The 16,733-nt window shown below is 40.3% G+C and overlaps 2 protein-coding genes across 6 annotated transcripts; both read left to right on the top strand.

Annotated features, from left to right (window-relative positions):
• Positions 1 to 800: 800 nt before the first annotated feature.
• Positions 801 to 7,897, top strand: LOC146647584 (serine/threonine-protein kinase pim-1-like). 4 transcript variants are annotated; one of them, XM_085388075.1, is made up of 11 exons: positions 814 to 1,686; positions 3,099 to 3,172; positions 3,903 to 4,082; positions 5,124 to 5,360; positions 5,486 to 5,611; positions 5,735 to 5,829; positions 5,968 to 6,015; positions 6,100 to 6,318; positions 6,408 to 6,588; positions 6,675 to 6,845; positions 6,935 to 7,897. In XM_085388075.1, exons 2-11 carry the CDS (start codon positions 3,136 to 3,138, stop codon positions 7,024 to 7,026), a joined length of 1,386 nt encoding a protein of 461 aa, XP_085244201.1. In that variant the 5' UTR covers positions 814 to 1,686; positions 3,099 to 3,135; the 3' UTR covers positions 7,027 to 7,897. The 4 variants fall into 4 exon arrangements, with proteins under 4 accessions (XP_085244199.1, XP_085244200.1, XP_085244201.1 ...); XM_085388076.1 differs by having other exon boundaries at positions 817 to 1,686; positions 3,957 to 4,082; XM_085388073.1 differs by having other exon boundaries at positions 801 to 1,686; positions 5,968 to 6,318.
• Positions 7,898 to 11,002: 3,105 nt separating this feature from the next.
• Positions 11,003 to 13,306, top strand: LOC146647583 (E3 ubiquitin/ISG15 ligase TRIM25-like). Of its 2 annotated transcripts, XM_085390084.1 has the most exons (2): positions 11,003 to 11,966; positions 12,668 to 12,860. In XM_085390084.1, the coding sequence occupies exons 1-2, from the start codon at positions 11,175 to 11,177 to the stop codon at positions 12,722 to 12,724; spliced, it is 849 nt and encodes a 282-aa protein (XP_085246210.1). In that variant the 5' UTR covers positions 11,003 to 11,174; the 3' UTR covers positions 12,725 to 12,860. The 2 variants fall into 2 exon arrangements, with proteins under 2 accessions (XP_085246210.1, XP_085246209.1); XM_085390083.1 differs by having other exon boundaries at positions 11,003 to 13,306.
• Positions 13,307 to 16,733: the final 3,427 nt, after the last annotated feature.

Below are 16,733 nucleotides of genomic sequence, written 5' to 3'. Positions count from 1 at the left end.
TATTTGTTTAAGATACAATGAAATCATATTTTGACATATTGGAAGATGACATGGAGCTGAAAAAATACTACAGGTATAAATGGAAACTACAGTTTATTTCTGTTATTTCCTGTGATAGTGTTTGTACACTCGCTCATGATAACTGTTCATTCAGCTGCTGTTTTTGTCTGCTGGACATCTTTAGCTTTCAGTAAGGATGCATTCATAGATCAGCACATCTTTTTGAACCACATTTCTTATGAGACTCAGAGTTTACATTTTGGAAATGTGGTGAGACCTGGGGTAGAAAGAGACTGAAGCCAGCTTCAACCTCGGCAGTTCAGTCTCCTTCCTGATGGCAGCAAACTGAAGAAGGTGTTGGACGGATGAGTGGAGTCACCTGTGATGCAGATAGGGTTGCCAACCGTCCCTTAAAAAACGGAATCGTCCCGTATTTAGAAACAAAAGTACACGTCCCGTATTGAGCTAATAAGGGACGCACTTTGTCCCGTAATACAGTGAGAATCAAAAGTAGTCTATAAATGTTAATGGAATTAACGCTTTGTTTGAAAACATAATTCCCAGCCCCTCTCCTGCTTTGTGACCAATGAGCTGACAGCACACTTATGACAATTCGAGTATGACAATTCAGATTACCGCTCATCTCATTGGTCGAGGAAAGGTCGCTTACGGAGAAAATACCGGAAGACAACAGATGACCACAACAACAAGCATGGCCAACAGGGAAACCAACGCCGACACTGCGGTGCAAGTCTCGGACGACAGTACACCTAAAGCTGGGCAGACACTGTGCGATTTTTTCAGTCACGTTATTCAGCTCCTGCTCAAACTGCACGATTGACTCGCAGGGGTTAGAAGTTTGCAGGTCACGATGCAGGGTCTCACACTATACCGCCCGATGCTCTGATGCGACCTGAGCGCTCACACTGTGCGTCCATAAAATGAAGGTTATAACAGAAAATCTGTCGCTCTCTCTCTCTGTCTTTCACTCACACAGACACACCACCAACATCAACTTTGCTAAATTGCTAATGAAAAACATGATCAGGCAGCTGTGATTGAGCAGCAGTGTAAATCCAACTATATTCACGGTTGTTGTGGTCGTGATAATTTTGTGATGCCACATCGAAAAGGCTCGGATGAGCTTTCCAAAGTTCTACAAGTTGTGCCTCCATCGCTTGTGTCCAGTTCACACGCTGCACAGCCGTGCTGCTCCGTCTTTTTCACCGACGTTTACGTGTTTGCGCGTGAGCAGTGTTAGCCGAGCGATTGATATCGGGAGCTGGTCGTGAGGTGTTAATCGCTTCTCGTTACCCCACGTATACTACACGATGCACGATGAAGGCCCAAATCGGGCCGATCGCCAAATCGGTCGCACGACTCAAAAATCGGCTCAAAATGGGCCAAAAATCGCACAGTGTAAGCCCAGCGTTAGAGCAGCAATGTTTGTTTGTTCAGACAAAGAAAAAAAAAGGCTGCAAAAGTACAGGGAGGAATGGGAAAAGGAAAACACCTGGCTGGGAAAATGCACGATAACACCTTTAAAGCGCACTGCACTGTGTGCCGGCGCACTTTTTCCATAGGCATGCTTCTAGTGGTGGGCACATGAAGAACATTAGGGGCGTGAAAGCTCCGAGAACCCTTAACCAATTTTTTGTCCACCAGGCCACGGCAGAAGCAGATATGGTATGTAAACACTGGTTTGTGTTTTTTCAAACCCTCTGGTTAAGGTTAATATGGGCATGTGCAGTGAATATCAGTGCTATGTGGCCAGAAGTGTGATAATATAATTTATTTTGTGTAATAAACAACTGCAAGGATAGATGATTACAACAAATAGATGACTAATACATAAAAGTAATACATAGATTAATAATGATGATGAGTTATGATGCGTAATCATGGGAACAAGTGGGTTTACAAACAGGAGCAGCTGATTAGCATTAGAAAAGCTGAAATAATACCTCAACTGAAGCCAATTGTACTAAATGCACTATATGTGCACTGTTACAAGAATATTTTTCGTTCTATTGTTTTCTATTAATTTATATAATTTTAAGTTAAGCAGGACAGAGTTCTTTTAAAGAAAGATTTACTTATATTCTCAAAAGTTAAGCATGACAGGCTTCTGTTTAAGAAAGAGACCTGTTTTACTGTGTTAATGTTGTCATTTTGAGCTAAAAATAAATGGCTAAATGATCATTTGTTTCCCATATGGTCATATCACAAAGAATATGCATCTGCTTAAATCAAATTCAAGTCAAATGGTTAAAAAATAATTTCACACACAAAAAAAGAGCTACAAAATTCACCACACTGGGAAGGGTGAACTGGGTTGCCCGGCCCTGGCCACGAGGTGTCTCTTGTTTATTTTTCAGGGAGTTGGCAACCCTACATAGCAGCCACCCAGCCCAGCTCTAGAATTTTCTTTTCCTCCCTTGATCTGATGAGGAGTGTTGTTCTTGTGCCCACTGCCAGCTGGAAACTTGGGTACATTTAATATGAGCCGCTGTAGATAAGTTTATGAAACATTTGTACTTGAAACTGATGTTTTAATGTGTTGTTAGACAGAGAAGTCATGAGCCGAATCCGACAGGCATTGGCCATTGCATGAACTCCTCTGGGGAGTTAGCTTGCAGCACATGTTCAAATTGAATGTTCTGGGTCTTATTATGCTGCAGCGAGATTCAAATCCACAACTGCGATGTTTTTGTTAAGGAAGAAAGCTAAATGTTCTAAAATATGTGAATGAAGTTATTACCGGGCTGGATAGCAGACTGTTAGCAAGCTAGCAGCTAAGGAAACCTGGCTACCTTTCCAATATGGCGGCTGATACAAGGTCAAATATCAAGATTATGTGCTTTTGCCTAAGAAAATTTGGTTAACAGCATTTATTTTTTCTGTTAATATTTTTTATATGGACCAGCCTGTACCTTTATGATGTTAAGACTGCTAGATGAGCTGTTAGTGACACTGAGTTAGTCATGACTATGCTTTCTGTGTTTTTTCCCTCCCCTTTTGGTATCCTGTTCCTGCTGGATGAACCACTTCATGATCATCCTCATCTGATGACTCCGCTGCGCTATCCTGCCTGGTAGATTCTCCTTGCTGCAGGTGTATGCTTCTGCCAGCTGGATGCTGTTACTGGATAGTACACTGTTCCAATGGAGCGGTAGGAACAAATTGAAACACACTAAAAGAAAAGGGTTATTGTTTAAAATTGTATTTTAATAAATGCAATTCGATTGTTACATGTTTAACTCTTTAAAGCCGGTCGGAGCGGGCACGCTCTGTTTTGCGTAACTATTTTTAAATCCCTGTTGAACCGGGAACCGCGTAAGCTAGCGCAATAATTTTTTTGCATATGAAACCAGAGGAGTTGTACTTACATCTTATGCCATCAGCTTGTCCTAGGTCACGGTTTCCTTCCACATACAGCTTTGCAAAAATTGCATAAAAAGCGCTTGCAGTAACAAAAACATAATATTCCAGAAACACGCTTTGCCGATCCGATCAGCTGTTCGTATTCCAGATGTATTTAATTTTCAATCAAGATGGCAGAGCTGTAATCATGCTCTAAAATTATATATTGTAATATGACAATTGTAAAGTTACTTAACCTGTGAGTCCTTGGTAAAGACATTCTCTTCAAAGTGAACGCTTCAAAGATGAGATGCAAGTTTCAAGTACAGTACATTTCAAGTACATCCTTCTTATGTTAGCTAGCCACTAGTTCAGTCTCTGTGCTACACCATCACCTACAGGACAACTGCAAAACAACAACAACAACAACAAAGAACAAAAAAACAAAACATGTAGTTAAGATGATGGTTTTTAATTAGCTGCTGTAAAACAATATAATAACAATAAATAAATGCAACATGACATTAACTGCTTTTTAGGTAAGTACTTTATGTACTTTTGGAGAACTGTTAGATCATCCATGTTTTCTACAGTCATTGGTTTGCTGGACAAAGTGGCCCACCCGAGGGGTTCCCTGCCATTGACCAGCAAGCCACCCTTGCTGAGGATCATCTGGTTGCCAGGGCAGAAGGAGCAGAGCATGCCAGGCAGTCATGGAGGTACAGCATTCTAATAAGGTGTCAAGGGGGTATACACCAGGCTTTGGTGGACACGGGCTGCGCACAGCTCCTGGTTCACCAAACCCCGCTTTGCCCCGGGACATTATTGGTGTTGCAGTGGGTGGAGGTTACATGTGTACATGGGGGCATTCACAGACAAAACACATGGAATAAAGGCTGCAGTCAGTTATATTTTATCTCAGATAAACTAGTCAGTGTTTATTAGTGTTTGCTCAACTAGAAGTCTTCATAGTAGCATCCACACATCAAGTCTTTAAACAAATAATGAAAGGATAATGAAAGAAAGTTTAATGTGAAATTACTGAATTATATGAAATATTATGGCTTTGTCTGCCAGAGTGTTTTTCTTTAAACTACTTGGAACACTTTTACTGGCAGTCAGTGATGTCACTAAAAGGCAAGCTTCTTATGTTGTGTTGCCATAGTCTCCGGAGTTTACTTTTAAAGCTCACTTACAGAACTGACTTATACAGCTTAGTTAGAAAAGTCAAGCATCCAGACATTTGAAGGACTATTCACTCATTAAGGTGACATTTTCTATTTTAAAAGTTCTCAAAAAATTAAAATGAAAAAGGAAACAAGAAAAGTTACGACTGAGGCAGATAAGAAAGATCCAGGAGATCAAGGTAAGTAAAATAATAAAATCAAATCCTGGTAAAATCCAAATCCTAGAAACGTTGACACTGTGTGAATCGTTTTTAGAGCAATTGAATCATATGTTTGATTGAAAATAGCTTTAATACAAGATGTCTAATCAAAGAAAGGTTACTGGGGCACTTTGTCTTTTGGTAAAATAATGTGACAGGTTTATTCTTGGACTCAACAGTAAAAACAGAGCAACAAGTGTCATCAAGATCTAAGACTTAGTAAACCTAGTATCAATTCGCACTGGTCAGTTTTTTTATCCCAAGAATAAACTTGTGATAATTTAAGCAAAAGCAATTTCAAATTCTTTGCCAAACTGCTTCCAGTCCTGATGTCGGGGACTCTTTTTCACCACTGTGTTGTTGTTGTTTATAGATTGTAAGAGCAGGACTGCTAAAAGAAAGGCCAGTCCTGAAAAGAAGACCCCAATAAAAAGGAGGAGGGTCGCTGAGCAGGCTGGTCCTTCCACCAGCTCAGATGTGGTGAAAGGAGTGAAGCGCAAGGTTGTGCAAGATGAAGAGGGCACAACAAAGAAAGCAAAGAAGGCTAAACTTCTCGACCACATGAGCGGTGACAAGGAGCAAGCATCCTCCTTGTTGGACTCTGGTAAAGGTAGGCTAATTAGTTGAATAAGGGGGTAGATTAAGTGTGGTTGCTAGGTTTAAGATATTAGTGTTTAGTGTTTGTGTCTATCATCCAGTGAGCTGATGTGCTTTTGGTGTTTTCCACATCTCCAGACTTGAACAACAAACAGGTGTGTGCAAAAAATGGCAAAAGAAAGGCCACGGGAGACAACAGAGAGTCACCCAAGAAAAAAAAAAGGAATGTGGACCAGGACAAAAAATCAGTGGCAGACCAAAAACGTAAGTAGCAAGCAGCTTGGGTTTTATATTCAGGGGAAGGGCAAAAGGAACATTTATGCTACAGAGGAGAGTAATTTGTGTCACAGCTGTAATAAAACAAGATTTGTTGTTTTGTCTGTTCAGGTGAATTCCAAGCCAGATATGTGGAGGAGCACCAGCTCGGAGAAGGAGGCTGCGGAGCAGTGTTTGCTGGCTACCGGATAGAAGATCGTTTTCCAGTAAGTGTTCAGATGATGGTAGTAAGACAGGCAGTAACGCAGATAATGGATAATATCGTAAACTGAGACGTCTGCTGTGTTTCCACCTTTCATTATGTCATACTGAGGAAATGCTCACCAGTGCTCTGTGTCTTCTAGGTTGCCATCAAACACATTCCCAAAAATAAAGTCTACTGCAAAGTGGCGGTAAGCGTCCAACACTTGAATCAGTTTTACATTACTGGATTGAATGCGACGTTCCTCATCATCCACTTTGTTGTAACATTTCAGGATGAAAGCGGGAAGAAGCTCTCAGTGGAAGTGGCCATTATGGTTAAACTTGCAGGTGAAGCAGAAGGGTCAGTGGGAATATCTGCACCTGTGTCCTTGCTGGAGTGGTTCGACCTTGGCAAAGAGCTGATCCTGGTGCTGGAGAGACCTGTCCCCGCTGTGGACCTGCAAAAATACAAAGCAGAACATGGAAGAACTTTAACAGAGGACAAGGCCAAGGTAGGTTGACTGGGAGAGCCTTAGACTGTACAGCATTCAATCAAGGCAGAAAAGCATTAACTCATTATTGTGTTTTTCATCTTTTCCAGGTCATTCTGAAGCAACTAGTTGATGCTGTAAAGGAACTTGAGGATAAACACATCTTTCATCGGGACATCAAGGGACAAAACATTCTGATTGAGACCGGCTCAGATGTGCCTCGAGTTCGCATCATTGACTTTGGACTGAGCTGCTTTGTTAAGCAGCGATCTCTGTATCGCGTCTTCTATGGTAACATATTCTGCTCCTGCTTTTCACAGATGTAACAATTTGTGTCTTTTGTTTTAGAAGAAATTGCAATTGTGTCTGTTTGTTAGGCACTCCTCTTCACATCCCTCCCGAGTGGTACATTAGGAACTGCTACAGGTGTGGACCCACCACGGTGTGGCAAATGGGAGTGGTGTTGTATGAAGCGCTTCATGCACAATACTTTAGTACCGCGAGGTTCCTCACAAAGCAACTGAGCATCAAAAAGCGTCTGTCCACAGGTAAGAAAACTTCACACTTCCAGATTCACTGATGCCTTGGATCACTAGAACTATCATCTTCATCTTTTTGATCTTTTCTTTCTTTCAAGAATGCCGGGATTTCTTGGACGCATGTTTAGCTTTAGTCCCGGAGAAGCGCCCAACACTGGAGGAGCTCCAGCTTCACCCCTGGCTAAGATAACACACACAAACACACAATTCACACCTCATCATATAAGTGTGATACGTTGTAGTAACTTCCTTTCTTTTTTCTGTTGGACAGGAGTAGATAGAATGGGTCAATCTTAAAAAATAAATAAATAAAAATTTGGCTTTTTTGGAGTTCCTGTAACCCCCCCCAGCCATCCCAGGAAAGGGGATCTCTCTTTGAATGGGCTTTCCCGAGGTTTCTTCCCATCGATCTGGCCCCCTGGGGAGTTTTTCCTCGTCTTCATAGAGAGCTTGGGCTGGGTCAGGAGCTCCATCAAAACTGTCTTTATTTGATGACATTAAAGTCATCAAATAAAGATGTGTTTTACTTAAAGTAAAATTGGATCAGAATAAAACTTGTTTAATTCATCTTTGCTGAGGATTCTCCTTCATTACTATTTTGTTTTGTTTTGTTTTACCCATGGTGCATTTTGACAAATAAGAAAACTGAATCAGGTTAAAGTGTGCACAAAGACAGTCACACTGCAAATGATCTGAAGACTTGCATCTGTTGCTCTAACCCCCAACTAGTTTAGACAGATTTCCTGGTTCTACCAGAGGTTTTTTCCTTCAAGAAGGGAGTTCTTCCTTCCCACTGTTGCTGAGTGTTTGCTCATAGTGGGTTGTAAAAGCATAAAAGTTAATAAGAGGCATTCATAGCAGAGTTATCACAGCGGGAACTATATAGCTTAAATGTACAATTTCTACAGGACGAATTATAACTTCATTATGTATAAAAGCTCCTGTGGATAATTACTCCTATTTGTAACTTTACACAAGAGAAAGTTTGCTGTCACACTATTTATAACAGGTTGGATTTTGTCCTCTGAGTTGAGCCTTTGGTTGCAGTTTATTGAAGAATTTCCTCTAAAGTAGCTGTTGATAAAGATTTAAAGTCCTGTTTATATACAGAAATATGCTTTAGTTCATGTTTTTTACATGTCTGCCTCAGTGGATCAGTAGAAGATCTGGCACAGGAAACTAGATGATGAAAAAAGGGTACGAATACACATATATATCTATATAGATACAGATATATATACACACACAGGTTGCAACGTAGTATTTTCATTTTTTCTTAGCATTTCTTTAACGTCTTGGTGCAAAAGAATACCTGCATTTGTGTGTAAAGAAATGTTACATATATACTCAAAACAGTTGGAAAAAAGAACTACAAATTTGGAAAGGAATTTATTCATGTTCTTACTCATAGATGGAGTACATGGTTTAAAAAACACTGAGGAAACAGATATGAGGCGGCTGTATCAACATAAAAACATTAATACAGTTAAAAATGAATAAAAAGTTGCACGCTTAAACTTATTTCTCTACAGTTTGTACAATTAATCCATGTAACAATAGGTTCTCTCTTAATATAGTAGTTAATTAAAATATCTTTACATAAAAATACATTTTTAAGTACTCTCCGGTGGAAGTCTGTTGTGGCTTATGTTTCTAAATGACACAACCATAAAGCAGCCCACAGAATATACAAATATGTCTTTGATAAGTGAATGTTGGCTCCCACAATGGCCTGTTAAGTTATTGCAAAAATAATTTACTGCATAATATGTCAGATTAGAACATGTTATAAGCACAAAACTGAAGGGGAAACAATAAAAACAAAAATTAAAAAACAAATACTAAATTAAGTTAAAGGATATTTCTTACTATACTATATAATTGTATAATGTTGCGTTTGATTGCAAATGAAAACCCACCAAGAAAAAAAGAAAGAAAGAAAAAGAGAGAATAGAGTTTAATTTATTCAAAACACATTCTTTTCTTTTATTTAAGCTGTAGCGAGATTCAAATGGACAAAAGAGAAAGAAAAATATTACAGATTTGTTTTATTAATCATGAATAAACTTTATTATACACAACTCTAAATTTCAGTTGGTCTTAGTCAGATGTGTTTTTAATTAAATCCTGCAACACTGTGCTCGCTGCCATCACTTTATAGCTTAGTGTGCAATTATTACAATATTTTTCCCCCTTAACTCTCAACTCGCGTTTTTAAAATGTCTGTGATCATATTTGTCCGTTGACTTCTGTCTGGGCCTCGAACGATTCATCAGACAGGTTGGCAGCCTCCAACTGATGCTCCAGACTTTCATCATCGCCTCTATTCTGATCAACTCTTATCTTAAACTGAGTGATGAACTCATTACTGGCCAGCGCGCCCTCCTTTTTAGGGCATGTGGGCTTTGATAACAGCCGGCTTTCCAGTCGCTCTGCAAAGAAAATTCACAAAACATTTCTTATTTGGTAAGCTTGTTAACAAATTTTAGTTCAGTTTTGCTGAAAGTTATAGCATGCATCAGGTAAGAAGCAATTGGTTTTTAAAAAGCATATACATTCCCCAAAACATTTTTATTATGTGCATTCTGGAGAATAAAAGATTGTACACAATTTCCCTTTTTAAAGTAAAAAGATTATTAAGTCTAATTCTTACTTATTCAGTAGATTAAAGTATTGAAACATCATTATTCATAAAATATGCACATTACAAAATTAAAGTTATTCAAAAATTACTCAAGTACTTACTCCAATACTCACATTATTCAAGTAAATTTAATTTTTGCCAATGTAATGTCACATAAAATCTTAATCTGAATAAGGGATTTGAACCCCACTGTCACGGCCAGGGGATCAGCAGGCCGCTGACTAGTAGTGTTCGCTCTCTCGCCAGGGCGGAGCTCATGGTGGGTTCACGCCCTCGGCCCACGCCCCTCTGAAGAGGAAACACCTGGGCCTCATCAGTGCAGCCAGCATTTAAGCCAGGGAGTGGCTTCTACTCATCGCTGGATCGTTGTGTGTGACTCGCGTCAGTGCAGCCCGGCTCTGAGCAAGTTCTCTTTTGCTTCCCTGTGCAAAACCTCTAACGTGTGTTTCCTTCTGTACATAGATCCCCTGGACCCGACTCTGCATTCCCCGAGCGGATTCCCTTTTTGTGTGAGTGTTTGGAGAGGAGCAAGTGTCTTTTCCCTACCTGCATTTCCCCGGAGCCTTTTCCCTGTCACCGCTTTGTATATAGCACTATCCCCTGCACTGTTTGTATATACACCTGGTGGAACTGTAATAAATACTGACTGTGCCTCTGAGTCCTGCGTGTGAGTCCTCAAGCGAACCGTGACACCCACACAGATGAGAGCTTAGCAGTGAAGCTCTCTCTTAAAGGGACGTCCACACACTGTCTGGGGATAGTCTCACCACCCGATCGTTGGGGGGGTCCTCTGTGCGGGGGTGAAGGTCTGTGCCTCAAAGCGAGCGAAGAATTTGTTTAGCTCATCCGGTAAAGACATGAAACCAATATTAAATTCAGTTCTTTGGAACTTGAACTTCTTATTTGTAAATATGTGTACAAATGGTTGGTTTTTTGTACTGTTTTTATCAATAAATCTCAGCAACAAAGGACCTACAACCATGTGTGTTGATTTCTCCCTAAGATGGCAAACTGAAACACTCCAAGTTGGTGACTTTTGGAGATTTATTTCCCTGGATGATTGAGAATGCATCAAGATGAAACACAAAAGGAAGTTCACAGCTTTTAGCAGCTCCCCCACCCCCTCATCCACACACCCCCACTCCCCTCCCTCCAGAATTCCCAGCTAACAACCCAATTTACATATGAATGACTAGCCAATTTAGCTTCCACTTGGCTGAAGCTAAAGCTTAGCTAAAAGCCTACCAGCCATTTGGCTGGTGGCGGGTTTTAAAGGTAGAAAGGTAGAAGCCTGGGACTCCTAGTGTTAAATGAACGATAAACAAAGGCCAAGAAAACTGAGTTAAACTCCTGAGTCTACTATATATTTGCACTATGAATAAATGAATTGTTAAACTTTAACTGGGTCAGACTTGTTACTGCATGCTGTAACCAAACATACCACACCCTGTATCAACTGATTGGCTCTTGGTCACTCTGTAAGAATATTTCTTTAGCGCCTCCCTTCACAGATGTGTCTGTATCAGGATGGGTCTAAACAACATGGTGTAAATGCAGTTGCTGGTGAGCCTCATTTCCTGTAGGAGGTGAACAAGAGCAGAGATCTGTTTCCCTTCAGAGCACAGAGGTTGTTTCTGTTCAGAGGAAGTGAAACTATCGGACAGTCACTGAGAGACGGTGAAACGGCACAGCACATGAATCAAATGGATCAAACAAAAATCTGCTGTTCAGTCTGTTTGGATCTACTGAAGGATCCGGTGACTATTCCCTGTGGACACAGCTACTGCATGAACTGTATTAAAAGCTTCTGGGATGAAGAGGAAAAGAAGAAAATCTACAGCTGCCCTCAGTGCCGGAGGACTTTCACAGCGAGGCCTGTCCTGGAGAAAAACACCATGTTAGCAGATTTAGTGGAGGAGCTGAAGAAGACTGGACTCCAAGCTGCTCCTGCTGATCACTGTTATGCTGGACCTGAAGATGTGGCCTGTGATCTGTGCTCTGGCATGAAGCTAAAGGCTGTGAAATCCTGTCTGGTGTGTTTGGTCTCTTACTGTGAGAAACACCTTCAGCCACATTATGATGTGGTTCAATTAAAGAAACACAAGCTGGTGGAGCCCTCCAAGAAGCTCCAGGAGAACATCTGCTCTCGTCATGATGAGGTGATGAAGATGTTCTGTCGTACTGATCAGCAGAGTATCTGTTATCTCTGCCCTGTGGATGAACATAAAGGCCACGACACAGTCTCAGCTGCAGCAGAAAGGACTGAGAGGCAGAGAGAGCTGGAGGTGAGTCGACAAAACATCCAGCAGAGAATCCAGGACAGAGAGAAAGATGTGAAGCTGCTTCAACAGGAGGTGGAGGCCATCAATCAGTCTGCTGATCAAACAGTGGAGCACAGTGAGAAGATCTTCACTGAGCTGATCCATCTCATCCAGAAAAGAAGCTCTGATGTGAAGCAGCAGATCAGATCCCAGCAGGAAACTGAAGTGAGTCGAGTCAAAGAGCTTCAGGAGAAGCTGGAGCAGGAGATCACTGAGCTGAAGAGGAAAGATGCTGAGCTGAAGCAGCTCTCACACACAGAGGATCACATCCAGTTTCTACACAACTACCCCTCACTGTCAGCACTCATCGAGTCTACAGACTTATCCTGCATCAATATCCGTCCTCTGAGGTATTTTGAGGATGTGACAGCAGCTGTGTCAGAGGTCAGAGATAAACTACAGGACATTCTGAGAGAGGAATGGACAAACATCTCACTGACAGTCACTGAAGTGGATGTTTTACTGTCAGACCCACCAGAGCCAAAGACCAGAGCTGGATTCTTAAAATATTCATGTGAAATCACACTGGATCCAAACACAGCGTACAAACAGCTGTTATTATCAAAGGGGAACAGAAAAGTAACAGTAGTGTATCAACAACAGTCTTATTCTGATCATCCAGACAGATTCACTGGATCGTGGTCGGTCCTGAGTAGAGAGAGTCTGACTGGACGTTGTTACTGGGAGGTGGAGTGGAGAGGGGGAGGAGTTGATGTAGCAGTCGCATACAAGAATATCAGCAGAACAGGGAGTGATTGTAGATTTGCACGTAATGACAAATCTTGGTCATTAGAGTGTTACAACAACATTTATACATTTTGGTACAACAACATCCAAACTCCTGTCTCAGGTCCTCGTTCCTCCAGAGTAGGAGTGTACCTGGATCACAGAGCAGGTATTTTATCCTTCTACAGCGTCTCTGAAACCATGACTCTCCTCCACAGAGTCCAGACCACATTCACTCAGCCGCTCTATGCTGGACTTTGGCTTTACTATAATCATGGAGACACAGCTGAGTTGATTAAGCTCAAATAGACTGAAGTCTTTCATATTTTGGGTTTAAATCTGTATTTTAGTTTCATTTTATTTTCTCTCCATCATTTCTGCACAGAGATCAGCTGTCAGTTAAACATTATGGGTGGTACCTCCACATCTTCTAGTTGTTCTCTTGATGTTTCTGAGTTTTTAAAGGAGATCTTTCCTGTGACTGTTTATGGAGGCTATCACTGCTCATCATCATTTTGATTTACTAAAATATTTCTCCACATGAAAATGTAAACTTCTCTATCCTCTAAATGTTTCTGGAATATTTGTATTGAAAAATGTCGACATTTCTCTTTATGAGTATGGCAGACCATGTGTGTGTGTTTGTGTTTGTTTTGGTCAAAATCATCAAACAAATGAGGAAAAACTGTGATTTTAATGAATGAATTCATATATTGTGTTGATGTTTTATTGTGTGAATAAACTGGAAGGTTTGACTATAAATCAAACTTTGAACAAAGTCTTTTCTTCTGTCTTCATTCCAGGATCTCACTCAAATCTGACGCAGAAGATATGAAACTAATCTGAGAGAATAACTGAAGCAGTTTTCCTCCTGAAGCATCACAAAGTTCAGAGTTCATGTTTAGAGCAGAAGATTCAGCAGTCGTTCTGTGACCTTTCAACTTTCTTCACTAAAACAGCTTCATTACAGAGAAACAAGTCACATTTTCTTCATGTTCTTAAGTCCTTTCAAATGTTTTTAATGGTCCTTGAATGCAGCACCAGTGTCGCAGGTTTAAAAGGTCACTTTCTGTTGTGTTCAAAGATTTCCTTCAGATATGGTCTTTAATCAGTAAAGCCAGTGATACAGCAGTGTCATTAGCTGTGTTATTGGCACCAGGCTGTGTTTATGTATGTGTTTAATTCTGTCTGAGGATGTCTTCAGCATGAAATGATCATTTGCTCAGCTGCTGTGTCTCATCTCTTATCAGACATTGGTTGGAACAGAGTTTTGTTGCTGACCATCTGACAAGAGGGTGAAGAAAAGCTTCAGGCTTCATTTGGACACTACGTTGGACAGAAGTCTCCACAAAAATGACTCAGAAACACAAATATTATTAATGAAAGTCCAAATGTCAAAAAGGGGTCATACATGATCCTGAGAAATGTCCTTGAACATTTGAACATGAGTCAGAGGGTTGTCAGGTTTCTACACTGCATCGTGGCATCAAGCCTGAGATGTCTGTGGAAACAAGTATGGAGGACACAAATGCACAGACGCAGTCGAGCTGTTTACTGCTGATGAGGAAGGAAAATAGTCTGTTGGATATTAAAGCAGCATTTATTAGAGTAAGAACAGATACTTGTGTCCTTCATTTGATCCCCGTCAATTTACAGAAGACTTAAGGACCCTTTGACTTCTAACATACAGCTGCATGTTTACAATTTTATTATTGATTTATTTCTAGCAAAGCGAGACTTTACTGATTAAAGACATATAATCAGACATATTACTGTTACTCTCTGAAAAAGACTCACATAAAGCAGATTTATCACAAGCAAACATCAAGACACATCCTTCATGGCTTAAAGTTGCAGTGGGACTCTTTCGCCATCTGGTGGTTGTAACAGTTATGACAACTGTTCCTGCATATATGTCCCTCCTCAGTGTGAAGAAGACTGGACTCCAAGCTGCTCCTGCTGATCACTGCGTGTTCCTCCTGTGTCTAAAATCTATTTCCATTATGAATCAGGAAACTGTTTGCACCAATCATAAAGCCAATAAAATACGTCACACACTAAGAAATAACAAAAAGGAATTGTGCATTTCAAGGAGATTTTTCCCTCGTTTTTTGAAATCATAACAATACAAACTAATGCAAGACTGTCATGTTTTCATAAGTTTGTAGAGACACTGTTCTGTTGTATTCTAGGACATAAGTCACTCCTCCTCCTCATCATCATCAGCACCCATGACCTCCTTTTAGTCTTTGTTTTGTTATTTTTCAGAGTTCAGGAGACGTTCTTATGGGATTTCCACAGTGTACAAGTGCTGTTTAGAGCCTTTACCTAAAAGAAAAGAGTAAAGTACAAAGTAGATTTACTCACTGCAGGAAAATAATGCCTCAATCTCATATATTGTCTTATATGACAAACTGAAAGTGATGCATCAAAGTGTAAGCAGCATTTTCCTGTTACAGCTGGTCTAGATGGAACTGATCTGATCTCCTTTATGTGCAGGTAGATATCCAGTGGGTTTGCTAAGGGTCACAGATGAGGGGTTGTGTGAGATGTTTAATGGGAAAGGAAATAAAACCATTGTTCCAGACCTGCAGCTAAGATACTCGAGTATCTTCAAATATGAAGCTGAGTATTACTTCCATACTTTCCTCCACTGCTGATGACCTTGTTACCTGCTGCTCCCTGTTAATGATCAGCCTCAGTTCTGATAGTAAACTGTTGGCTCTCTGGGGGGAAGAAAGAAGTTTGTATTTGTTTAAGATACAATGAAATCATATTTTGACATATTGGAAGATGACATGGAGCTGAAAAAATACTACAGGTATAAATGGAAACTCCAGTTTATTTCTGTTATTTCCTGTGATAGTGTTTGTACACTCGCTCATGATAACTGTTCATTCAGCTGCTGTTTTTGTCTGCTGGACATCTTTAGCTTTCAGTAAGGATGCATTCATAGATCAGCACATCTTTTTGAACCACATTTCTTATGAGACTCAGAGTTTACATTTTGGAAATGTGGTGAGACCTGGGGTAGAAAGAGACTGAAGCCAGCTTCAACCTCGGCAGTTTTGTGTGTGTCTGAAGCAGAAAGATAAGAACTGTGTGGCCAACTCATCACACACACAATCCTGAATCAGAAAAACAGCATCAAGTGTTGTAATTGTTAAACACAGAAGTGTGATTTATATGTGGTTTTTACTGATGGTTAACACAGTCGCACAAACACCTGAAACTGATCAAAATATAAAACAAAATATTAAACATAAATATGTGCAAGTTACCAGAACTTATATGTGGTTTCACTGAGGTTTAATTATGCTCAGTTTATCAATACTCACTCATACAAAAGTTTGTTATGTTTTATTGATTATTTGGCTTTAGGTTTTCCAGTTTTCCAGCTGCTGCTGTTTAATGTTTGCCTGGGAAAAGAAATTCCAGTTAGTGTGGGAAGTTTGGTTAAGCTGGTGGAAAACAATACTGTTACACTGACCTTTTGGATAAGATTGTCTTACCTGTGGTTTCTCTGATGTGCACGACAAAACAGTCTCCAGGCAGCTTGAGTGCCCATTTAAAGGTTCCTGGTGGTACCAAGTGATTGAAGAGAGGATTGAAAAGCCATATTAGTTTATTGTAGATTGTAGTCAGTTGGCCAAGCTTGTAATGAAAAACGGTTCATTACTCGAAGCTTTCATCACAGTCCTCTTTGGTGACATCTGGTGGACAAATATATGAAGAGCAGCTTGAGTCTGCAGCTTATAATGAACTGCTTCATTATGATTGCCCACTCTGCAGAGCTGACAGCTTGTGTTTGATGTCATGTGACAGTTCTGTGTGATATCGGGCTGATATGTTGCTTTGAACGTGAATTTTCGGGGGGTGAAAAAATTATGTTATCATCAATCAATCATGTGGTCAGAAGAATCTGTGCTTACCTTGCAGGAATGTTTTAAATTTACAGATTGGGAAGTTTTTATTCAGTCTTGATGCTTTGGTGGATGTTAGCTCATATGCAGTTTTTGTAAAGACATGATTATACCCCTTAAGCGTGCTAAAGTGTACCCTAACAATAAGCCATGGGTCACCAAATGCATCAAATCCTGTTTAAGGAAAAAGAGACAGGCTTTTAAAGAGGGGGCTGTTACTGACTTTCAGGCAGTCACCAAAGACTTGAAAATCGAGCTCTTGAAAGCAAAACAGATCTACAAA

The sequence above is a fragment of the Rhamphochromis longiceps genome, linkage group LG18 (genome assembly GCF_057381845.1).
Source record: "Rhamphochromis longiceps isolate RC_006_pf linkage group LG18, R_longiceps_female_GT1.1, whole genome shotgun sequence".
Lineage (NCBI taxonomy): Eukaryota > Metazoa > Chordata > Actinopteri > Cichliformes > Cichlidae > Rhamphochromis > Rhamphochromis longiceps.
This window is presented reverse-complemented; position numbering and strand designations above follow the sequence as displayed.